This window comes from Nerophis ophidion, linkage group LG08 (genome assembly GCF_033978795.1).
Source record: "Nerophis ophidion isolate RoL-2023_Sa linkage group LG08, RoL_Noph_v1.0, whole genome shotgun sequence".
Lineage (NCBI taxonomy): Eukaryota > Metazoa > Chordata > Actinopteri > Syngnathiformes > Syngnathidae > Nerophis > Nerophis ophidion.
Window position 1 is genome coordinate 68,609,479 of NC_084618.1, and position 26,404 is coordinate 68,635,882.

At 41.4% G+C, this 26,404-nt stretch overlaps 1 protein-coding gene across 2 annotated transcripts in view; it reads right to left on the minus strand.

The window, feature by feature from the left end:
- The window catches only part of LOC133558300 (poly(ADP-ribose) glycohydrolase-like), a 66,176-nt gene that overhangs the window by 38,875 nt on the left and 897 nt on the right, over nt 1-26,404 (minus strand). Inside the window, exons 2-8 of one of the 2 annotated variants that reach the window (XM_061909564.1) lie at nt 22,722-22,884; nt 17,042-17,725; nt 16,833-16,949; nt 16,564-16,650; nt 15,715-15,789; nt 2,136-2,228; nt 1,456-1,610 (exon numbers count right to left, since the gene is read on the minus strand). In XM_061909564.1, the coding sequence (XP_061765548.1) occupies nt 1,456-1,610; nt 2,136-2,228; nt 15,715-15,789; nt 16,564-16,650; nt 16,833-16,949; nt 17,042-17,659 (1,145 nt within the window). In that variant the 5' untranslated portion in view covers nt 17,660-17,725; nt 22,722-22,884. The remainder of the gene's footprint in view (nt 1-1,455; nt 1,611-2,135; nt 2,229-15,714; nt 15,790-16,563; nt 16,651-16,832; nt 16,950-17,041; nt 17,726-22,721; nt 22,885-26,404) is intronic. The other variant, XM_061909563.1, reaches the window with a different exon arrangement.

Here is a 26,404-nt window from a genome sequence, read left to right on the forward strand (position 1 = left end):
CATAATAATAAATTCACTAACAAGACTTATTGAGATGCATCTGTAAATCTAAATTTTTCAAAACAATGAGGCCAGCATGAATTTAATGTATGCCACTGACATGGTTTGTGACAATCAATCAATTGTGAGAATCAGCACCTCCAAGTCCGAGTCCATGGTTCTCGGCCGGAAAAGGGTGGAGTGCCATCTCCGGGTTGGGGAGGAGACCCTGCCCCAAGTGGAGGAGTTCAAGTACCTAGGAGTCTTGTTCACGAGTGAGGGAAGAGTGGATGGTGAGATCGACAGGCGGATCGGTGCGGCGTCTTCAGTAATGCGGACGTTGTACCGATCCGTTGTGGTGAAGAAGGTTGAGCTTTGGGTCATGACCGAAAGGATAAGATCACGGGTACAAGCGGCCGAAATGAGTTTCCTTCTCTCCCTTAGAGATAGGGTGAGAAGCTCTGCCATCCGGGAGGAACTCAAAGTAAAGCCGCTGCTCCTCCACATCGAGAGGAGCCAGATGAGGTGGTTCGGGCATCTGGTCAGGATGCCACCCGAACGCCTCCCTAGGGAGGTGTTTAGGGCACGTCCAACCGGTAGGAGGCCACGGGGAAGACCCAGGACACGTTGGGAAGACTATGTCTCCCAGCTGGCCTGGGAACGCCTCGGGATCCCCCGGGAAGAGCCAGACGAAGTGGCTGGGGAGAGGGAAGTCTGGGTTTCCCTGCTTAGGCTGTTGCCCCCGCGACCCGACCTCGGATAAGCGGAAGATGATGGATGGATGGATGGTTTGTGACACACTAGCTACAATTTAAGTGAATGAGTGGAAAAAGTGGCTTCACGGTGGCAGAGGGGTTAGTGCGTCTGCCTCACAATACAAAGGTCCTGCAGTCCTGGGTTCAAATCCAGGCTCTGGATCTTTCTGTGTGGAGTTTGCATGTTCTCCCCGTGAATGCGTGGGTTCCCTCCGGGTACTCCGGCTTCCTCCCACTTCCAAAGACATGCACCTGGGGATAGGTTGATTGGCAACACTAAATTGGCCCTAGTGTGTGAATGTGAGTGTGAATGTTGTCTATCTATCTGTGTTGGCCCTGCGATGAGGTGGCGACTTGTCCAGGGTGTACCCCGCCTTCCGCCCGATTGTAGCTGAGATAGGCGCCAGCGCCCCCCGCGACCCCGAAAGGGAATAAGCGGTAGAAAATGGATGGATGGAGTGGAAAAAGTCATGCCACTGCACACTGTCACAGTCTTCTGCCCAAACAGCCGATGACATTCTTCGTTTGAGTCGATGCTAATCTGATTACCTCCTCCTTTTAGGTAATTACACCTCCCTGCCAAAAGAGATCTGTAAAGTGATTCTGCATTACACTATCCAGGGGATGTAAACAGTTTAGTACTCCCGCACCATAATGTATACAAACATACTAATTCTCAGTTTCTCTTGGACACTGTCAGAAAGTTGTTTATTGTTGTTACCTAAAGAAGTGGATGTCTGGGTAGTTGCTGTACTCGCTGCGTCTGGAGTTACGCCGCGGGAAGGTGCAGAAGAAGGCGTTGGCGAGCAAGCAGGCTGCCTGCTCCTGAGACATGGTGATGGAGTGGCTCGCCCCTCTTTTTAGAAGTGGTATCGGCTGGAGAAGAAAAAAAAAGAGCTGGGTAGGGAGCAGAGAGGCAAGACCGAGGGAAGGTCACAATAATTTGTTTCGTCCATTTGCGAAATGAGATACTGAAGGATGTCGTGCAAGGGTACTAATTTGGCGCCACTCCCGCATCCTCTTGAATCATGGTTACAATCAAGACCCTCCAAGCATACAGTATTAGTAGTGTTGTTTAGATGTATATATCCGTTTTATATTCTTTGGCAAGCAATTTAACTGTTTAATCAGCCCAGCTAGTAACGCATGTAATATATTTATGTAAATTTAATTAAGAGATTACCAGCTGGTTGGCTTCACTGAAGTCCCCAGACACACAACCAACCATAAAGCTCGTTAAGACCGTGAAACACGAGATAATCAATACCCCGTGTTTTGGCTTCATGGTCCTTACTTCCGCTATGGATTGTTTCTCTCACCCTGACCTTTAGGATCAACCCCACCCTCATGTTTCCTCTGCCAATTGGCGCCGGTGACCACTGGTTAGTTGATAGCCCTTACCTTAGTGCACAGCTCCGACGCCCTCAGCGCTAATTGCACCATGTCTGGCAGCAGGGAGGTAAACAGATGTTCCGCTTCGTCAGGTTCCAGGATCTTAGAGATGGAGAAATAGAAGAGTGGCATATTGGTTTATGTTTGTGTCTGCTAAAACGCAGGTGTGACACTATTAACAGGTTTGGGCTGAAACAAACTGCGATATTTATTTGGATAAACGTTTGTACAGCTTTCAAAATCAATGTTTAAGCGTATAAATTACAGCCTGTATATTTTTAAATGATTATTTAACTTGTTTATATATTTCAAAAAAAGTATTATATCCTAAATTCACAAAGACAGTTTTGTACATCACAGCAAATGTCCAATAAGGCATCACTGAATGACTTGGAAAATTTGTTTTCTTTGCTCCAAAACATTTTGGGAGTGGTGGTTCCTCTCTTTAAGAAGGGGGACCGGAGGGTGTGTTCCAACTATCGTGGGATCACACTCCTCAGCCTTCCCGGTAAGGTTTATTCAGGTGTACTGGAGAGGAGGCTACGCCGGATAGTCGAACCTCGGATTCAGGAGGAACAGTGTGGTTTTCGTCCTGGTCGTGGAACTCTGGACCAGCTCTATACTCTGGGCAGGGTTCTTGAGGGTGCATGGGAGTTTGCCCAACCAGTCTACATGTGCTTTGTGGACTTGGAGAAGGCATTCGACCGTGTCCCTCAGGAAGTCCTGTGGGGAGTGCTCAGAGAGTATGGGGTATCGGACTGTCTTATTGTGGCGGTCCACTCCCTGTATGATCAGTGCCAGAGCTTGGTCCGCATTGCCGGCAGTAAGTCGAACACATTTCCAGTGAGGGTTGGACTCCGCCAAGGCTGTCCTTTGTCACCCATTCTGTTCAGAACTTTTATGGACAGAATTTCTAGGCGCAGTCAAGGCATTGAGGGGTTCCGGTTTGGTGGCTGCAGGATTAGGTCTCTGCTTTTTGCAGATGATGTGGTCCTGATGGCTTCATCTGACCGGGATCTTCAGCTCTCACTGGATCGGTTCACAGCCGAGTGTGAAGCGACCGGAATGAGAATCAGCACCTCCAAGTCCGAGTCCATGGTTCTCGCCCGGAAAAGGGTGGAGTGCCATCTCCGGGTTGGGGAGGAGACCCTGCCCCAAGTGGAGGAGTTCAAGTACCTAGGAGTCTTGTTCACGAGTGAGGGAAGAGTGGATCGTGAGATCGACAGGCGGATCGGTGCGGCGTCTTCAGTAATGCGGACGTTGTATCGATCCGTTGTGGTGAAGAAGGAGCTGAGCCGGAAGGCAAAGCTCTCAATTTACCGGTCGATCTACGTTCCCATCCTCACCTATGGTCATGAGCTTTGGGTCATGACCGAAAGGATAAGATCACGGGTACAAGCGGCCGAAATGAGTTTCCTCCGCCGGGTGGCGGGGCTCTCCCTTAGAGATAGGGTGAGAAGCTCTGCCATCCGGCAGGAACTCAAAGTAAAGCCGCTGCTCCTCCACATCGAGAGGAGCCAGATGAGGTGGTTCGGGCATCTGGTCAGGATGCCACCCGAACGCCTCCCTAGGGAGGTGTTTAGGGCACGTCCAACCGGTAGGAGGCCACGGGGAAGACCCAGGACACGTTGGGAAGACTATGTCTCCCGGCTGGCCGGGGAACGCCTCGGGATCCCCCGGGAAGAGCTGGACGAAGTGGCTGGGGAGAGGGAAGTCTGGGTTTCCCTGCTTAGGCTGTTGCCCCCGCGACCCGACCTCGGATAAGCGGAAGATGATGGATGGATGGATGGATGGATATTTATTTGTTTGTTATGTTATTATTTCATTAATTGAGGGTCAAACAAAAAAAAACACTCAGCATAATATTCAAATGAATTATGAATGTAAAGAAGCAGAAAGAATGATAAACTATTAGCATTAAAACTACTCTACTTTTTTTGGGAGGAAATCTTGTAACAGCAAAACTGTAGATAAAACATGCATTTTTTTATGCACGTATTGCTAAATTGTGTCCTGACATTGAAACATATGGATTGTTGTATGTACAAAAACAAGTTATTATAAATATCATAAATCAAAGTGTGATAAAGATCATAGAAAAGGAAGTGGATATTGTGCACTCGGGCATGAGGGTATTGGGCACTCGGGCAAGTCCTGTGTCACGTTTAATTTAATTCACGTTTTTATGGAAAAAAAATAAAGGTCAACCAGCATTGTGGAAGAGAATGTGTTCTGTTTTTGGAGTGTTCAATTGTACCATATGGGGTCCCTCACGCCAGTGGTTCTCAACCTTTTTTCAGTGATGTACCCCCTTTTGGTTGAAAAAAAGAGATAAAGAAGTAAAATACAGCACTATGTCATCAGTTTCTGATTTATTAAATTGTATAACAGTGCAAAATATTGCTCATTTGTAGTGGTCTTTCTGAACTAATTGGAAAAAAAGTTATGAAAATAACTAAAAACTTGTTGAAAATAAACAAGTGATTCAATTATAAATAAATCAACCTAAAGTGTCCTCTTTGGGGATTGTAATAAAGATCCATCTGGATTCATGAAATTAATTCTAAACATTTTTTCACAAAAAAAATAAATCTTTAACATCAGTATTTATGGAACATGTCCACAAAAAGAATCTAGCTGTCAACACTGAATATTTCATTTTTGTATTTTTTTTCACAGTTTATGAACTTTCATTCATATTTTCTTGAAGAATTATTCAACAAATATATTTATAAAGCATTTTGGAATTGTTGCTATTTTCAGAATATTTTTTTAAATCTCACGTACCCCTTGGCATACTTTCAAGTACCCCCAGGGGTACGCATACCCCCATTTCAGAACCACTGCCCCACGCATTACTTTAAATATGACATTTGTGTCGCCCCTTATAGGTCATTAGGAAAATGATTGGAAAGACAAACTAGCATAAATGTGCTACAGGTATCTTCAAAGTTTTATAGTTTATAATTTGACCCACCCTGCTTATGCAAAAACTTTTTGCTAGATGACGACCATGTTTTTCAACCAGTCTTGCTCACCTATTTGTCTGCAGCTGTTCTAGAGTAGAATTGGTACCCTATAATTTCATCAAATTTTTCACACAACTCTATAATTAATTAGTTCATTAGAATTAGATGATCAGTATTTGTCACTGACGTTGTAATTAGGCTAGTGCTAACAAAAGCGAGACATTTGTTCCAAAGAAATTAAGTAAAGTGCTTGAGATGTGTGGCAACAAGTTTGTAGACAAAACTTGCACCTGTTTTCCAGTGCTCCCTTTTTTCGGTAGTTGAATGTGTAATTGTAGTCGGAAAAAAGTTACACATTTTTAAAGTCCTTTCCATTATACAGGTGAAACTCCAAAAATTTGAATACCGTCTGAAATTCAACTTTAAATATGAAACTAATATGTGATATTAACTCCTTTTCCCCCCAAATAAGAATCGATAAAAGAACCGCTAAGGAACCAAATCGTTATGCAGAATCTAAAGTGGAATTGAAACCACAACAATCTCATCACTTCCTATCCCTCTTTGTAGAATTGTTAACTTTGAACAACTTTACCCTGAAAAAAAGGTGTGGGGGCGGCGGGGACCAAGTTTCTTTTCGTGTCCTTGTCGCCAGTTTCAGGTACTAAATGACTGTCAAAGTGTACTAACTTGTCAGAATACCTACTCAGACGTCTTCTGACAAGGTGAGATGCATGATTTATGATCTACAATAAATTTACGGGGAGCAGGGAAGCGAGGAAGCAGCAGACTACTTGACGATGTAAACATAGGCACACAAGCTTTTGACCACGGCACCGCTATAGATAGTGTGTCTGCGCTAGAGCTGTTAATAACAATATCACTAATACTTGGTTAATATTCAAGTCACGAATGTAAATCCAGTATTAGTAGAGCTTTTTGAATGGTTATTTATTGGATTTTATGGGTGAAATAGTGGAGCTCCCATTGGCTGCGCTGTAAGCAGACTTATATTTACGTTTATTTAATATTTGGAATGCATTAAAAAAATCCATCCATGGTCATGTCTTTCATAATAATTGTGAACGATGGGCAAAATTCCAAAAAAAAGTGCAGTTCTTCTTTAAGGCATAAATAAGTTTGATTGGGCTGCCTCTCAAACCTTAATGGAATATTCACAGGATGATTTTCTACCAGTATTTGTAAGTCAGAATACAGGCGATGCTTATAAGTGTCAGAAGAAAAGCAGGCAAGAGTGACAGACAGTGACTGGCCTTTTGAATATTCATTGACCGCGCGCACGCTCCGCGCATCACAAAAACATTGACAGACAGTTCTTCTTACGGTTCCGTGTTTTATTCCCTTATGGTCCGAGCGGATGGTTTTAACGCTCGGACCTGCGGCGGATCGACACACATCGTGCCCGACTATGATGTCAGTGTGGCGAGATGTACGGACCTGAACCAGGCGACGCGCAGTTAGTTCAGCTGATTTGATGCACTGCCTGCCGCTGATTTAAAAGGGGGCCTCGCCTCGTACCAGTTCAGCTCTATCCGCCGCCTCGTCCTGCCAAATGCCTTTATTTATCATGCCCAGAAGAGCGCAGCTCATTACTTATGACAGTGTTTAGTCAGGCTTGCTTTGCCATAGTACAAATGTCCCGGGCCAGGCAGCCTCCTTGTCCTGGCAAATCCTCTGCAACCCTTGGACATTTGCATTTAAAACACCCAACCACCAGAAAGAAGATTTAACGACTTGGCCCGGACTGGTAGTCCTGATGAGATCTTAGCTGTGATTGATCTTAGCGACATTTATTAGCCAGTGTGGGTGTAAATATGTCATATATTTTATAAGATGCGTCCCCTACCTCCCCCTCTCTTGCTTTGGATATCAGCTCAGAATCTGATTTTATGTTCGATGGTTTTGCTTTAAAACTAAATATAACTATCACTACAAATATTGACCTAAAAAAATAGTTTGCCTTGCTTATTAGCAGAGGTGGGTAGAGTAGCCAGAAATTGTACTTAAGTAATAGTACTGTTACTTTAGAGGTTTATTACTCAAGTAAAAGTCAGGAGTAGTCACCCAAATATTTACTTGAGTAAAAGTAAAAAGTATGTTGTGAAAAAACTACACAAGTACTGAGTAACTGATGAGTAACCTATTCGTTTATTGATGACGACAACAAGTAATGCAAAAAAACATAAAAATAGCAATGAACACATTCAGAGCCAGGAATATCTCTTAAGCAACTAAAACAATGATATATATTAAATAATATATATTTGGTTTTACACTGTATAGAAATTTTTTTTTTAATGAATTTTACCTTTGCAACCTCATTATACAATTGGCTAAGTTTTATATTCATAAATGTACGTTTTGTCAATACAAAACCTGTTTTTGTGCCTTTAAAAAAGATTTAGAACTCTACATTAAAACACTCTACCTCTAACAACCAAAAAGCTGTGAAAACGATGATGCTGTGTTCCAAATTTAAGTTATTTACTGGGATTGAGTGAGCCTTTGGCTTTGCACTTTGCCTTTTTTATATATATATATATATATATATATATATTTTTTTAGCATTCTATTTTAGTTACTTTGAATTAAAAACCCCCTGGGACTGTTTTTTTACTGTTTTTGTACTTACTTTGATTATTATTTTCAACTGTTTGTAAATGTTACAATTTCTAAATAAAGGTTTATTAAAAGAAAAAAAAAAGTGCTGTTAATCATGTGACTGCCTGGCTCTGTTTGATTGGTGAAATGGTGTCAAACGTCACCAGTGACTGCACTGACTGAAACGCAGGCATGTGATAGATCCTTCTTTGAAAGTCTGTCTGACAAACCAAAACAAACAAAGCGTGCATTAGTAGATCGATAAAAATCGGTAGAGAGTAGCGAGCTGAATATACAGTTGTGATCAAAATTATTCAACCCCAACACAATTTTGGTGTTTTAGCAAGTTGGACATTTATTCCGTATTTTGTTTATAGTCATATCAAATAAAGATGTGTCAAATAGACAAATGCAATTTCAATTGTAACACTGCATTTTACAAAATACCAAAAAAGGAAATTTTTCCTAATATCTCATTGACAAAATTATTAAACCCCCTAGTTACATGCATCTTTAGTACTTAGTAGAACACCCTTTGCAGTAATTACATCCTTCAAAGGTGATTCATAACCGCACACAAGCTTCTTGCAAGCATCTACAGGTATTTTAGCCCATTCCTCTTGGGCAAAGGCCTCCAGTTCATTCATATTCTTGGGCTTGTGTGCTGCAACTGCCTTCTTCAAGTCCCACCACAGGTTTTCTATAGGATTTAGGTCTGGCGACTGTGAAGGCCACTCCAGAGTCTTCCAGCCCTTCTTCTGCAACCACTCTGATGTTGATTTGGAGGTATGCTTGGGATCCTTGTCCTGTTGGAAGGTCCATCGTCTCCCAAGCCTCAGCTTCGTCACTGACTTCATGACATTTGCAGCTAATATATCCTGCTAGGAAATAGAATTCATAATGCCTTGAACACGCTGGAGATTCCCGGGACCTGAGGCAGAGAAACAGCCCCAGAGCATGATTGACCCCCCACCATGCTTAACAGTAGGAAAGGTGTTCTTCTCTTTGTAAGCTTCATTTTTTTCTCCTCCAGACATATCGTTGATTCATAGGCCCAAAGAGTTCCAGTTTTGTCTCCTCACTCCATAGAACAGTTTCCCCAAACCTTTGGGGTTTGTCCAAATGATTTTTGGCAGACTGGAGTCCATTTTCTTGTGCCTGGTAGTCAGAAGTGGGGTGCGCCTGGGAGTTGTGGCATGGAGGCCTTCATCTCGTAGTGCGCGGCTTATTGTCTGGGACGAAACCTGCGTTCCCCCCTCTGCAATGTCCTGTTGTAGTTCCTCAGCTGTTACCCGGGGGTTTTTCACCACTGTACGGTTCAAATACCGGACAGCATCCTCTTTCTACCACGCCCAGGTAGTGTTTCCACTGTGCCTTTAGCTTTAAACTTGCGAATTATGCTCCCAACTGTGTCTCTTGGAATGTGTAATGTCTTTGCTATTTTCTTATATCCATATCCTTTCTTATGAAGAGAAATTACCTCCTCTCTTGACTTCTTTGACAACTCCCTGGACTTCATCATGTTGCAAATACACCATTGACCATCTACAAGAAGCTGAGCATTACAGTCTTTTTCAATCAGTTTAATTGTTGCTCGTTATAGTTCTAATCACATCTACAGGTGTTTTCAACACCTGATTGAAAAGACCTTATTCAAATTCTGTTCTTAAGAGTTATGATCTTCAAGGGGTTGAATAATTTTGTCAATGAGATATTTATTAAGAGAAATTACACTTTTTGGTATGTTAAAAAATATAATGTTGTAATTCAAGTTGCATTCGTCTATTTGACACATCTTTATTTGATATGACTATAAACAAAATACAGAATAAATGTCCTACTTGCTAAAACACCAAAATTGTGTGGGGGTTGAATAATTTTGATCACAACTGTAGATAAATGGAGCGGAGTAAAAGTAGCGTTTCTTCTCTATAAATATACTAAAGTAAAAGTATGTTGCATTAAAACTACTCTTAGAAGTACAATTTATCCCAAAAGTTACTCAAGTAAATGTAACGGAGTAAATGTAGCGTGTTACTACCCACCTCTGCTTATTAGATATATGTGCAAATAATGAATACAGTGAATACATGACTACAATACACCCACTGTCACTTTAAAGTGTTTAGCTGAATCACTGTTACATTTTGTACACATCTTTAGGTGACTGACAAGCATATGAGAGTCAAATTTGAATAAAATTGCCCTCATCAAGCAAAACATCTTTGGGACCTATCTGCCTTGGATCATTAATCATTGGTCTAATGATTATAAAACTTTGAGGATATCTTTGCTACATGTGTGCCAGCATGTTGCCCAAATCATGTTGACCACAACCCACATGTAGGTACCTTTCACATTTGAAGTGATATGGTAATAAATTCCCGGTGCCAGGGATTCGATAGTCAATGGTACCACTTTTCGGTACTTATGTGTGTGTTCATGTGTTAATAAATGTTTGTATAATAATAAAATATTTGTATTTCATCCATCCATTTCCTACCGCTTGCCCCTTTTGCGGCCGCGGGGGGTGCTAGAGCCTATCTCAGCTGCATTCGGGCAGAAGGAGGTGTACACTCTGGACAAGTCGCCACCTCATCACAGGGCCAACACAGATAGACAGACAACATTCACACTCACATTCACACACTAGGGACCATTTAGTGTTGCCAATCAACCTATCCCCAGGTGCATGTTTTTTTGAGGGGGCGGGAGGAAGCCGGAGTACGCTCAGAAAGATCCCGAACCCGGGATTGAATTCAAGACTACTCAGAACCTTTGTATTGTGAGGCACATGCACTAATTAACCCCTGTTTCACCGTGCTGCCCAATATTTTTATTTAACATTTAACACTGAGCTAAAAACGTCCCGTTGTAATATATTATCTATTGCTATAACACTTCTGAGTCTCATTTGCAAGTTTTATGTAGTAGATTCCAAGATGACAGTAGTAGCCTAATCAGCGTATAGTCTTTGCCGTGACTCTGAATGTGCCAGTCCAATCTTTAATATTGTTTATACTGTAAATATTGTACTTATTACACACCAGCTGTTTGATTGTAATGTGCATCTTAGTTGTGGTTTTCATTACCAAATTTGAAGCTGTTGAAATCGCCATGTAAAATCACTAATTCTAATCAGTGGCATCTCTATGGACAATACAATGTCAAATAGCATCGAGCTAGCATATTTTGAAAAGTGGGGGCTTACCATACGTTTGAGTGTTTTCCAACAGGCATACTTGCTTTGTTAGCATGGAAAATGCAACCATACCTACAGCAAGTTAGGCTGAGTCCCGTAAGTGCTTGTTTGCCCGCCAAGTGTCTGAGTTGGCCGAGTCTGCAACCGAACATGACGTCAGGGACGGTCACGCGCAATAAAAGTTTCAAATTATGGCACCGTTTGATTTTACGCAAATCCAAACCCGGTAGTAAAGACGGAATTCGGTCGGTGCCAATAAAAGTAGCAAATTCAGTACCCATCTAGGGCTGGGCGATACATCGAATATACTCGATATATCGCGGGTTTGTCTCTGTGCGATATAGAAAATGACTATATCGTGATATTCGAGTATACGTTCTCACACAGTTGCTTTTAGCTGCGGGCATTACACTACAGGCTCTTCTCCCTCTTTCTTGTCTCTGCTTCTCACAGAGACATAAAACAAGCGCACCTTCTTACATACGTCACATACTGTCATGTGCGCAACGCCGCACGCTCTCGCGAAGCAGAGAGGTAGCAGCATGGGTAACATTAGCTGTGATGCTAGCGGAGTGGCGCGAGTGGTAATACGACAGAAAGAAGGTGCAAATCTGGTAACAAATGAAGGAAAAATTAACTCCCAAGAAAAAAAAGCACAGGTCCGTCGTCTGGCGGTGGTTTGGCTTCAGGCGGGAAGACGTCGAACAAGTATATGGCAAAAGCGTTGTTACAAAAAGTAGCACCTACTGCTAATTTGTTGCATCATTTGAAAAGTCACCCACTCTCCGTTCGGTGCCAAACCCAGAAAATGCCAAAGCAACCATTTCCAGATCAACACCGTATGAAAAAAAAGTAAACAACAGAAGGAGATAACGTCCGCAGGAACCTACCACATAGCGAAGGACATACACTATTTGATTTCCTATTATGCAGCTCATTTTATTTGGACAGTTATTGAAATATCTTGTGTGACATCATGCACAAAAGTGCACTTTATTTGTTTAAAACTATTGTAGTGGCGTTCTGTACAAAAAGTGCAGTGTTTTGATATGTCATCTTAGTGAGTTAACGTGCACAAAAGTGCACTAATAGCTTGTTTTAAAATGTCTCTGACAATTTTGCACTTTCTGTTTTGAAAATGACATGAATGTTTGTGCCACTGCTTAATAACTTTTTAATAAATAAAGTTTTGGTAAATTGACTTACTTAAGGTTTCCCTGTATGCATGAAAGTTTAAAAGTAGCATATATTAATGCAGTATGAACAAGAAAGTTTTAAAGTAGACACATAGAATCATCATACTGCTGTGATTATATGCATCAAGTGTTCATTCAAGGCTAAGGCAAAATATCGAGATATATATTGTGTATTGTGACATGGCTTAAAAGTATCGAGGTATTAATAAAAGGCCATATCGCCCAGCCCTATACACATCCCTAATCACATATAATCTACATGTGAAAAAATTGAATATCACAGGGTGTCATAGTATTTCATTACAATATTGCAATGCAGAAACTATTTAAAATTTCGCAATTTTTGATTATGCCAATGCAAAGCCGACCAAAAAATGTTGTTAAGGTCAAAGGTTGTCTAAATGTTTGGGATTTTTATCCAGCATGATTTATGACCCGCACACGTCACACACGATTGACTCGCCACTAAAAGGGGGGCGGACTATAGCGTTCTCTAATGTCAGCCATTTTCATTCCTGACAAGTTACCAAACGTGACCTTTTGTTGAGGGATTAAATTATTTCTCCACACTCCCGCTGTGCTGGTGGAGTGCGCCGTAGTTACTTCCTGCAAAAATATCCATTATTTTCTCTAAAGACTGACAGGAACACATTTTTCACCGCATCCACAAAGCAAAACAATCTTCCACGTATTTTTCCCTTTACTCTTCTGTGTTGGGATGGCGTCCAAAACGTGATGGATTTGTGTCGGCAGACGGACTTTACCAGAGAAAATAAAGCGTGATATTTCTCAAGTTACAAGCTGGGGAGAGATTTCTCGTACCACCTTATGTCACGGCACAGCCTGGCTCAACAAATGCAATATTCCTGGCGCCTCCTGAGCTACAAAACCCTGCCCCGTAGTCTACGCAAGATGACACACACTTTGCTGCATCAAAACCATCACATGATGGATGGCCTTTAAAAGAGCCTCCACAGAACAATGACAAGCAGACAACCAGCAGTGATGTAATTTACTGCACCTCTAAACTTTAAAAAAAATCACTTTGCACAGCACGGGGACATGTATAAACTTAAAATGAGTCATTACCAAACACCGTGTCGCGGCACACTTGATCTCTCATGGCATACCAATGATCAAATTTCACTTAACTGGTCAAAAATGTGTATAGTGACAGCAAAAACAATAAAATGCTATTTCAATAGATGACAGGAGGCACATAATTAACCTGTTGCAATACACACATTTGTTTCGATAAAGCCTGAGAACCGCTGCGCTAAATAAAGAAAGGCACTGAAGAGCTGTACAACAAAAATGTGCATCTCATTTAGGAATATAATTACCCTTTTTAACTCATGAATTTAACCCACCAGTGGTTTAGTGTGATACAGTGCATTTATACACTGTCATAATAAATAAACATGCAATATAGTAACTTTGTGGCTAATGAGTGATATAGCGTGTCAATTTTAACAGTAGAATTATGGAACGGATTGTGTAACTTAAGTTAAAAGTGAGTTACCAGTTTAAGAAAGAGTAGACGCATGGGCTGTTTACAAGTAGGGTGTAGAGGACCATATATCTGATATCATTTAGCCCGAATTCATTCATTCATCATTATATTTGAATGAGCTCTAGTGTCTAATATAATTAATCCTAAATGATTTAATTTATTGATAGTAAATGGCAACCAGTTTCTGTAATCATTTACCCTTAATTAATAATTATAATTTAACGAAAACTAGAGTTTAATATCATATATCGTATTTCTTTGAATAGCCGCAGGGCATATAGTATGCGCCTGGCTTGAATTACTGCCGGGTCAAACTCGCTTCCCAAAATAGTTAGCACATGCTTAGTATTACCGCCTGGTCAAACTCGTGACGTCACGAGTGACACTTCCCCTGTCATCATTTTCAAAATGGAGGAGGCTGATTTCAATACCGGTAATTTGAAATCGCATAAAGGGAAGAAGATTAAGAGCTATTCAGTAAGATTTAAGGTCCAAGCTTACATCACACTCAAATTTTTACTGCATGCCTTTGGTAAGTGCCGGAGTGAGAAGAGGTTTTAAAATAATTAGCGCATGCTTACTTTTACCGCATGCCTTTGGTAAGCGCAGGAGTGAGAAGAGGTTTTGAATCAATTAGCGCCTCGGCGGCAATTCAAGGAAATATGGTATTCTGAAATAATATATTCATTGTAATATGATGAATACTAGTCTAATATCACTTATCCTGAATTCATTCATTGATTGTCATTTATGACAACCAGCGTCTGATATCATTTATCCTGAATTTACTCATTTATAATCACTCAATGACAACTAGGTTTTGATATAAAGTATCCTGAACTGATTTATTTATAAATGATCATTTATGAAAACTAACTTCTGATATAATTTATCCTGAATCCATTCAATAATAATCATTTAATGAGACTTAGTTTCTGATATAATTGATCCTGAAGTCATTTCTTTATTGATTCAGAGAAAACCATTGTCTAAAACTATTTATCCTGAATTAATGTATTATATTTTAATTAGAACTCTTTTTTAATATCATTTATCCTGAAGTCATTTGTTTGTTAGTTAAGTGATAACCAGTGTCTGATACTATTTATCCCGAAATAATGTATTTTTTATAACTTAATTATAACTAGTTTTTGATATCATTTAACCTGAAGTCATTCATTTATTTAATCAATAACACCCCATGACTGTCAGTATTTATTCTGAATTAATTAATGTATTGTAATTCATTGAAAACTAGTTTCTGATATAATTCGTTCCGAAGTCATCCATTAAGACAATTTAATGATATAATTTATCCTGAAGTAATTTGTTTTTTTAGTCAATAACAACCAGTGTCTGATACTATTCACCCTGAATTAATTATTTAAAATTTATTGAAAACTAGTTTCTGATTTCACTTATCCTGAAGTCATTTATGTAGATAATTTATTGAGAACCAATGTGTAATATTATGTATGCTAAATTCATTCATGTATTGTAATTGAAGGAAAATCAGTGTCTGATATCGTTTATCCTGAAATCATTAATTAATTAGCATTAAATAAGAACTAATGTTTGACAATTAATTATGAATTTATTTGTTTGCTATCATTAAATGACAACGGTGGCTGATACAATTCATCCTGAAGTCATTCGTTTAATGACAACTAGTTTAGAACTGATCCCAAATTTGCTTATTTAATACAGTTTTATGATACCCAGTTTATGATATATTTTACCTTAAATTTCTTCATTTACTGTTAACTTGTCATTAATAATTATATATTGTGTTTATTACACAAGGTTTGTCCCTATTTACATGATCAAAAAAGGCTATCCATGTATTTTACACATTCATTTTGAAACACATTGGATGTGAGCAGAATATTGATAAATGCTAAGATATGGAGAAGGGGAAGATTAAGCTTAAGTTTAAGCTTTGTTTCTTTCTACTCATTTTCAGACAATTAAAATATGATGTTATATTCTCCAATGTAACTTTGCTAAGGATGTTCAAAAACTATACTGGACTATAAAATATACCATACCATTTTATAAAAGCAACTAATCGAAAGCAATTTCTTACCTTAGTGCAGTACAAATGCAACGCAGTGAAGTCCCACTTTTTGGCAGTAGAAGAACAGTATTTCAATATTGCACTCTGCAAAAGACCAAAACAAAAATACATGTATTATTAGTCCAATAAAGTAAAAAACAAATACAGTACAAATGCAACGCAGTGAAGTCCCACTTTTTGGCAATAGAAGAACAGTATTTCAACACTGCACTCTTTAAAAGACCAAAACAAAAACACATATATAATTATTCTAATAAAGTCAAAACCAAATAAGATGAATGTGTTTGAAACAACAATTTAGCGTGGCTGCAGTGTGCCTGGCAATTTCTAGAATAAGGGCGCCATCTAGCAGTGTCTTCTGGTAACAACAACAACTTACCTGCTAAAAAATGTTCATTATGTCTTCTTATTTATATACTTTTTCAAAATGTCTTGTAATCCGACAATCCATCCATCCATCCATTTTCAAATGCTTATTCCATTCGGGGTCGCTGTACCCTATCTCAGCTACAATCGGGCGGAAAGCAGTGTACACCCTGGACAATTCCCCTTCTCATCACAGGGCCAACAAAGATAGACAACATTCACACACTAGGGCCAATTTAGTGTTACTAATCAACTTATCCCAAGGTGCATGTCTTTGGGAGTGGGAGGAAGCCGGATTACCCGGAGGGAACCCACACAGTCACAGGGAGAACATGTAAACTCCACAAAGAAAGATCCCGAGCCCGGGATTGAACTAAAGACTACTCAGGACCTTCGTATTGTGAGCCAGATGCACTAACCCCTCTTCCACCGTGCTGCCCCTAATCAAATAATATTTTCGGTATATTTAAAATAAAATGAAATAAAACTTACCTTTAACTCAGAAATGTTGGATATTCTTTTGGTTAAAGTTTGCTTTATCAGATCCCACCGACTTTTATTCTGAAGTTGTCTTGTTTCCTGTGGAAAGACAAACTTTTAATTATTAGAATAATAACATGTTTTCAAAGATAGTATTGTTATTTATATAGCACCATTTCTATAAATTTATTTACAATCAGTTAAAATGTAAGCAAAATAAATAATTTATAAGTGTATATTCCATCCATCCATCCATTTTCTTTACTAAGTGTTGTAAATACCTCATCTTGAACAGGAAATAGATTCCTGCAAGAACAGGGCATTTTGACATGGACATCATCCCAGGTATCGTCAAATGTGGCAGGAAACGGAACAGTTGCTTGACCAAAGATGTCTGTCTGTCAGTAACAGTAAAAACAAAGCAAGCACATGAAATAAAACCAAATATAAAATGTGTGTGCCTGTGATGTCATGAAGAAGCATCTCTGACCCGGATCATCACAGTGTGCACGCCACCGGCATTCTTCAGCGGAGGAAGCGGCCTGCCGCAGTCGGGCATCCTCCTCAACTCGCCCGCCGGCGTCCCCAGCCAGGTGGCGTCGTTGCCCGATGCGTTTCCTTCATCAGCATCCCGTTTTTCCCGACGCGGCTGCGCTTTGCCTCGCCTGAAAGTGGAGCCCGCAGACAGGGCCTCCGAGAAGAAGTCTGTGATTTTAGGAAAGGTTTTGACAAAGCCTCCTGGGCTTGTGGCGCCCGCTTCTTGCGTTCCCGAATCTTGGAGCATGCATTCCCCATCCGAATCCGTTAACACTATAGGGACGAGGTCATCGCAGTTCAGGTCTTGTGGCGTTAAAGGTTGCGTGTCTTCATCCGAGTCTGAGACAACATGTAATGTAGCATTCCGAACACCATGACAGCCAGGAGAGCCATCTTCATCCATCATTTCTGCATTCTTTTCAGTCTGGCACAAATCAGAAGTGCTTGTATTTGGGGTGGGCTTCAGCAGCCACCTTTCGAGGGTGTTTTTGGACTTGGGTTGCTGCCTGGGGCCAATTCTGCGCCTGACGCCCCGCAAACCATCAGTGACAGACTTTGGCTCGGTGTCCATCTTCGTGCTGCCCTTTTCTCGCTCTAACGTCCCATTACGATTGTTCTGGGACGCATGATGTTGATCCTGTAGCACAAAATGCATGTTTGTTTTAAAAGAAGGAGTAACAAATAAACAAAAAATAAGCAGATGACCAATGTTGGGCAGTAGCTTGCTACAATCAGCGCCACTGTGACGTAGTGTCGCTTCTTTTTGAACTAGTAGCGATTCCTGTAGCATACCTATTTTTTAGTCCCATTTACCAAGGTAGCGTCCTTTAAACGCTACACGCTACAAACAGAGCAAAAGGACTGCAAATACGGGGGAAAAACAAACAAAAAATACTTAAAAAACACAATGACCTGGATGAAAAAAAACATCTATAGATACGGAGACAATTCATAATGATTGGCTGGTTTACAGTTGTGATCAAAATGATTCAACTCCCACACAATTTTGGTGTTTTAGCAAGTTGGACATTTATTCTGTATTTTGTTTATATTATCAAATAAAGATGTGTCAAATAGACGAATGCAACTTAAATTGTAACACTGTATTTTACAAAATACCAAAAGAGGACATTTTTCTTAATATCTCATTGACAAAATGATTCAACCCCTTGAAGATCATAACTCTTAAGAACAGAATTTGAATAAGGTCTTTTCAATCAGGTGTTGAAAACATCTGTAGATGTGATTACAACCATAACGAGCAACAATTAAACTGATTGAAAAAGACTGTAATGCTCAGCTTCTTGTAGATGGTCAATGGTGTATTTGCAACATGGTGAAGTCCAGGGAGTTGTCAAAGAAGTCAAGAGAGGAGGTCATTTCTCTTCATAAGAAAGGATATGGATATAAGAAAATAGCAAAGACATTACACATTCCAAGAGACACAGTTGGGAGCATAATTCGCAAGTTTAAAGCTAAAGGCACAGAGGAAACACTGCCTGGGTGTGGTAGAAAGAGGATGCTGTGTGCGTACAGTGGTGAAAAACCCCCGGGTAACAGCTGAGGAACTACAACAGGACATTGCAGAGGGGGGAACACAGGTTTCGTCCCAGACAATAAGGCGCACACTACGAGATGAAGGCCTCCATGCCAGAACTCCCAGGCGCACCCCACTTCTGACTACCAGGCACAAGAAAATGGACTCCAGTCTGCCAAAAATCATCTGGACAAACCCCAAAAGTTTTGGGAAACTGTTCTATGGAGTGATGAGACAAAACTGGAACTCTTTGGGCCTATGAATCAACGTTATGTCTGGAGGAGAAAAAATGAAGCTTACAAAGAGAAGAACACCTTGCCTACTGTTAAGCTTGGTGGGGGGTCAATCATGCTCTGGGGCTGTTTCTCTGCCTCAGGTCCCGGGAATCTCCAGCGTGTTCAAGGCATTATGAATTCTATTTCCTAGCAGGATATATTAGCTGCAAATGTCATGAAGTCAGTGACGAAGCTGAGGCTTGGGAGACGATGGACCTTCCAACAGGACAAGGATCCCAAGCATACCTCCAAATCAACATCAGAGTGGTTGCAGAAGAAGGGCTGGAAGACTCTGGAGTGGCCTTCACAGTCGCCAGACCTAAATCCTATAGAAAACCTGTGGTGGGACTTGAAGAAGGCAGTTGCAGCACACAAGCCCAAGAATATGAATGAACTGGAGGCCTTTGCCCAAGAGGAATGGGCTAAAATACCTGTAGATGCTTGCAAGAAGCTTGTGTCCGGTTATGAATCACCTTTGAAGGATGTCATTACTGCCAAAGGGTGTTCTACTAAGTACTAAAGATGCATGTAACTAGGGGGTTTAATAATTTTGTCAATGAGATATTAAGAAAAATGTCCTTTTTTGGTATTTTGTAAAATACAGTGTTACAATTTAAGTTGTATTTGTCTATTTGACACATCTTTATTTGATATGACTATAAACAAAATACGGAATAAATGTCCAACTTGCTAAAACACCAAAATGATGTGGGGGTTGAATAATTTTGATCACAACTGTACATATGATGAGTCACGATTGGCTAATTGTAAGGGCAAAACAATAGCCAATTGTGACTCATCATATGTTAAACGTGATTCAGTGTTTACGGAAGTAAACATGGCTGTCAGTCAATTCTGGCCTTTTGTAGTTTGTGGGAAATTTGCTACGATATTTGCTCCACAGAGTGTGTGGGCGAATATTGACGTGAGACATTATTTTCCCCTGTTTTCTGCTCATCTGTCAAGCCATGCTGCTCAGGCCATGTCCAAATGAACACGGAGAGTTTCAAAAACACATATCCGGGGTTAAAACCATCTCCATCCACACAAGTGGATGGAATTGATTAACGTGGACCCCGGCTTAAACAAGTTGAAAAACTTATTGGGGTGTTACCATTTAGTGGTCAATTGTACGGAATATGTACTGTACTGTGCAATCTACTAATAAAAGTATCAATCAATCAATCAAAAAGTGTGGTTTCAAAACTGTCTCTGTCTACAAACAAACACATACACCTGCTGCCATGCACATTTGGTCCAATCGGAAGCCCGGAAAACAGCAAAAGCTGACTTGGTTGCATTACACCAGCTATTATAATGTTTATTTTGATTTACTACACGTACACAAGGACATGTAAATTATCTTTAAAACCCGCCTGCACTTACACAGAGCCCTGGGAACATATGAATATTTTTTTAAAGTGTCTAAAGTGCTGCTGTAACCCAACAGTCATGGACTTTTAACATGTTTAATTAGCAATATTTTGATATATTACATGTGCAGTAATGTGTACATTATTTCTAAAATCAGCACACACTAACAAGGACCCAGGGAAAATGTCAGAATAAATGTATATAAGTTATCACACAACTTGTTTGCTATGAGTTCAGGTTGCCCTGCGTGAAGACAAAGCTGTGTATGATCTTATCAAGCAAAAGGCGGACAGCTTGTAAACCTCCACTGTGTGCGAATGAATGCGCCGTCGAGGTGTCAGTTTCTAAGATCTTGGACAGCCACTGGAAGGACCTTATCAGGACCCGAAATCTACAAACAGAGAGGGGGCAAACCTGACACCGCTCCAAGCGCCTTTTTCTTTGAACCGCTTTTGACCTAGTGCAGCTGCTGTATATGGAGACCCCTCCCCAAGAATCTTTCATCCTCGCTCAAATTAATGGGGAAATTGTCGTTTTCTCGGTACGAATAGCTCTTGCTGCTGGAGGCTCACATTATAAACAATGTGAGGATGTGAGGAGCTCTACAACCCGTGACGTCATGCGCACATCGTCTGCTACTTCCGGTAAAGGCAAGGCTTTTTTATTAGCGACCAAAAGTTGCGAATTTTATCGTCGATGTTCTCTACTAAATCCTTTCAGCAAAAATATGGCAATATCGCGAAATGATCAAGTATGACACATAGAATGGACCTTGTATCCCCGGTTAAATAAGAAAATCTCATTTCAGTAGGCCTTTAAACAAAGTAACATCTCCATGTATTAATCACTGAATTGAGAAGTGGTGGTGGGATTAAATAAATTATCTCCTCCACATTGAGAGGAGCCAGATGAGGTGGTTTGGGCATCTGGTCAGAACGCCACCCGAACACCTCCCTAGATAGGGGTTTAGGGCACGTCCGACCGGTAGGAGGCCACGGGGAAGACCCAGGACACGTTGGGAAGACTATGTGTCCCGGCTAGCCTGGGAACGCCTTGGGATCCCCTGGCAAGAGCTGGACGAAGTGGCTGGGGAGAGGGAAGTATGGGCTTCCCTGCTTAAGCTGCTGCCCCCGCGACCCGGCCTCGGATAAGCGGAAGAAGATGGATGGATGGCAAAATTGGACCATCATGCTTACATACTCTACATTACCTTTTGCATTATATTAATTTATATTACTACCTAGGGCTGGGCAATATATCGATACAAACGATATATCGCAGGTTTGTTTCTGCGCGATATAGAAAATGACTATATCGTAATATTCGATTATTTGTTTTCACGCAGTTGTTTTTAGCTGCGGGCTTTACACAACAGGCGTTTCTCACTCCTTCTCGTGTCTCCTTCTCGGAAAACAAGCCCGCCTCCTTACATACGTCACATACTCTCGCGCGTCGTACGTTCTCGCAGAGCAGAGAGGTAGCAGCGTGACTAACGTTAGCTGAGAGGTCGTACAAGCAGAGCGGAGCGGAGCTTGTGACAATACAAGAGAGAGAAGGTGGGAAATTGATCACAAATGTAGGGAGAACAATAAATATTCAAAATAAAGAGCAGGGGAGCTGTCACGCCAAATTTCTTCGCCCCTACAAAAACCTTCCCCCCTGAAGAAATTTGGCGTGACAGCCCCTCTAATGCCTGAAGGACCCCAATGAGGGTGGAAAGACCTTAAAGCAGCCCACACAGCTGCCTGTTTTAAAAGCATTATAATTGGCTGATTGTCATTGGTGAAAAATAACGGTGAGGAAAAAAATATTAGCATTCCAGCATGCTAACCTTTCAAGCTATTTTTCCTTTGCTAATTTTGCAGCTGTAACCCTTCAGAGTCATACAACTTGGTATTGTCATTGGGGTCCTTCAGGCATTAGAGCGGCTGTCACGCCAAATTTCTTCTGGGGGGAAGGTTTTTGTAGGGGGGAAGAAATTTGGCGTGACATCATCTGGCGGTGGTTTGGCTTCAAATGGCAAAATATTCAGCAGACAACAGCAATATGCAAAGGGTAGCAACACTACTAATTTGTTATTTAATTTAAAAAGTCACCCGTGAGAGAATGAAGAGTATTTATCAAATACAGTTTTGGTCAATTGACTTAGTTGTGATTTCCTTCTCTGCATGAAAGTTTAAAAACAGCATATATTAATGCAGTATGAAGAAGAATGTTTGAATGTAGACACATAGAATCATCATACTGCTGTGATTATATGCATCAAGTGTTCATTCAAGGCCAAGGAAAAATATCGTAATATATATCGTATATCGCAGTATGGTATAAAAAGATCGCGATATTAATAAAAGCCAATGTCGCCCCGCTCTATTACTACGTGTTATCTACCTTAGACTTTTTTTCATGTCATTGCCTGAAATAAATGAATAAATAAATAAAAATACTACCGCAAATGTCTTTGGCAATGGGAGGAAGCCTGAGTACCCGGAGGGAACCCACGCATTCACAGGGAGGACATGCAAACTCCACACAGAAAGATCCCGAGCCCGGGATAGAACCCTGACTGCCGTAATTTTCGGAGTATAAGTCGCTCCGGGGTATAAGTCGCACCTGCAGAAAATGCATAATAAAGAAGGAAAAAAACATACATAAGTCGTACTGGAGTATAAGTCACATTTTTGGGGGAAATTTATTTGATAAAACCCAACACCAATGAATAGACATTTGAAAGGCAATTTAAAATAAATAAAGAATTGTGAACAACAGGCTGAATAAGTGTACGTTATATGACGCATAAATAACCAACTGAGAAGGTGCCTGGTATGTTAACGTAACATATTATGGTGAGAGTCATTCAAATAACTATAACATATAGAACATGCTATATGTTTACCAAACAATCTGTCACTCCTTATCGCTAAATCCCATGAAATCTTATACGTCTAGTCTCTTACGTGAATGAGATAAATAATATTGTTTGATATTTTACGGTAATGTGTTAATAATTTCACACATAAGTCGCTCCTGAGTATAAGTCGCATCCCTGGCCAAACTATGAAAAAAACTGCGACTTATAGTCTGAAAAATACGGTACTCAGGACCTTCGTATTGTGAGGCAGACGCACTAAACCATGGGTGTCAAACTCTGGCCCACCGTACAATTTCATTTGGCCCTTGAGGCAATATCAAATTAACATTAGAGCTGGCCCGCCGGTACTATACAGTGGCAGAGCCGCTGTAACACTGCATTCGCCGCTAATACTCATACTTGCCAACACTCCTGATTTTCCAAACATTCTCCCGAATTTCTCCAGATTTCCACCGGGACAACAATATTGGGGGCATGCCTAAAAGGCACTGCCTTTAGCGTTGTCTACAATATGTTGTCACATCCGCTTTTCCTCGATACAAACAGCGTGCCGGACAAGTCATATAATATATGCGATTTATACACACACTTAAGTGAATGCCGCGCATACTTGCTCAACAGCCATACAGGTCAGACTGAGGGTGGCGGTATAAACAATTTAACACTGTTAAAAATATGCGCCGCACTGTGAACCCACACCAAACAAGAATGACAAACACATTTCGAGAGAACATCCGCACCGTAACACAACATAGACACAACAGAACAAATACGCACAAACCCTTGCAGCACTAACTCTTCTGGGACAAGTCTTCATAAGCTGCTCTGCTTTCTGCCTCTGTGGCTCTGTCTCAGCAGCAAGCATTGTCCCGCCCACCCTACCATCTGATTGGTTACATACATAGCCAATCAGCAGTGCATACTCAGAGCGATGTAACAGCCAATCAGCAGTGCGTATTCAGACTTCAGGGCGATGTAGTCAATGCTTTAGCGTCGAGCAGAGATATTCGTTTAGCAGTGGAGGAGCGGACTATACCCAAAATAGACTACACACTTCTCAGTCATAACTATTACTAACATCACTATGAGCCCGTTGACCTTCTAGACACTTAAACTGCATCTCAGCTAGCTCACAGTATAGGCTTGAGGTGAGGGCTAATTAGCTTTTAGCGTAACATTAGCTCATTTTGCTGTGTGTGTGTGCGCGTGTGTGTGTGTGAGTCTGTGTGTGTGTGCGTGCGTGTGTGAGCGTGTGTGTGTGTGTGAGCGTGTGTGTGTGAGTGCGTGCGTGTGCGTGTTTTAGGGGCAGTCTCTCCTATTGCAATTGTACTATTTTGTCAGCTATAGTTACATGAATCATTAGTAATGTAGCAGCCTAGTTTTGAATAGCAGGGTCCCTATCACATGTTGATAAAAAATACAACATTTATATAATAAAAGTCAACTACAGGGTTCTCAAATGCTGTAATAAATTAAGCATGATGAGTTGCACTTTTTATATGTAGAAGAAAGTTTTTTTCATTTCATTTAATCAAAGCAACAACTTGAGGCAGTTTAATGTGGATTACCGTGGGCAGAATTATTATAGTGTTCCCAATGTTAAAAGGATAAAGCCATTGTTTACAAATTTGGTAAATAAATAACCAAAAAATTTATATTTTGTTGATTTCTTACTGTAGAAGCATTTAAGTCTTACCTTAAAACTCATCTGTATACTCTAGCCTTTAAATAGACCTCCTTTTTAGACCAGTTGATCTGCCGCTTCTTTTCTTTTTTCTCCTATGTCCCCCCCTCCCTTGTGGAGGGGGTCCGGTCCGATGACCATGGATGAAGTACTGGCTGTCCAGAGTCGAGACCCAGGATGGACCGCTCGCCTGTGTATCGGTTGGGGACATCTCTACGCTGCTGATCCGCCTCCGCTTGCGATGGTTTCCTGTGGACGGGACTCTCGCTGCTGTCTTGGCTCCGCTTTGAACTGAACTCTCGCGGCTGTGTTGGAGCCACTATGGATTGAACTTTCACAGTATCATGTTAGACCCGCTCGACATCCATTGCGGCTTCACGGTGGCAGAGGGGTTAGTGCGTCTGCCTCACAATACGAAGGTCCTGCAGTCCTGGGTTCAAATCCAGGCTCGGGATCTTTCTGTGTGGAGTTTGCATGTTCTCCCCGTGAATGCGTGGGTTCCCTCCGGGTACTCCGGCTTCCTCGCACCTCCAAAGACATGCACCTGGGGATAGGTTGATTGGCAACACTAAATTGGCCCTTGTGTGTGAATGTTGTCTGTCTATCTGTGTTGGCCCTGCGATGAGGTGACGACTTGTCCAGGGTGTACCCCGCCTTCCGCCCGATTGTAGCTGAGATAGGTGCCAGCGCCCCCCGCAACCAAAAGGGAATAAGCGGTAGAAAATGGATGGATCCTTGTCCGTTTTGGGGTCGCTGGAGCCTATCTCAGCTCCAGCCGGGCGGGGGTACATCCTGGACAAGTCGCCACCTCATCCCAGGGGCCAACACAGATAGACAGACAACATTCACACTTATTTACACACACTAGGGGCCGATTTAGTGTTCCCAATCAACCTATCCATCCATCCATCTATCTATCCATTTTCTACCACTTGTCCCTTTCAGGGTCGCAGGGGTAGCTGGAGCCTATCTCAGCTGAATTCGAACAGTAGGCGGGTGTACACCCTGGACAGGTCGCCACCTCATCGGAGGGCCAACACAGATAGACAGAAAAAATTCACACACGAGGGCCAATTTTGCCGATTGTATTGTACCATTTGTCCCGGCAAGAAATCTGCGTTCAAAAGACTCCGGCTTATTAGTGATTCCTAGAGCCCAAAAAAAGTCTGCGGGCTATAGAGCGTTTTCCGTTCGGGCTCCAGTACTCTGGAATGCCCTCCCGGTAACAGTTCGAGATGCTACCTCAGTAGAAGCATTTAAGTCTCACCTTAAAACTCATCTGTATACTCTAGCCTTTAAATAGACCTCCTTTTTAGACCAGTTGATCTGCCGCTTCTTTTCTTTCTCCTATGCCCCCCCCCCCCCCTCCCCTGTGGAGGGGGTCCGGTCCGATGACCATGGATGAAGTACTGGCTGTCCAGAGTCGAGACCCAGGATGGACCGCTCGCCTGTATCGGTTGGGGACATCTCTACGCTGCTGATCCGCCTCCGCTTGAGATGGTTTCCTGTGGACGGGACTCTCGCTGCTGTCTTGGATCCTCTTGAACTGAACTCTCGCGGCTGTGTTGGATCCACTA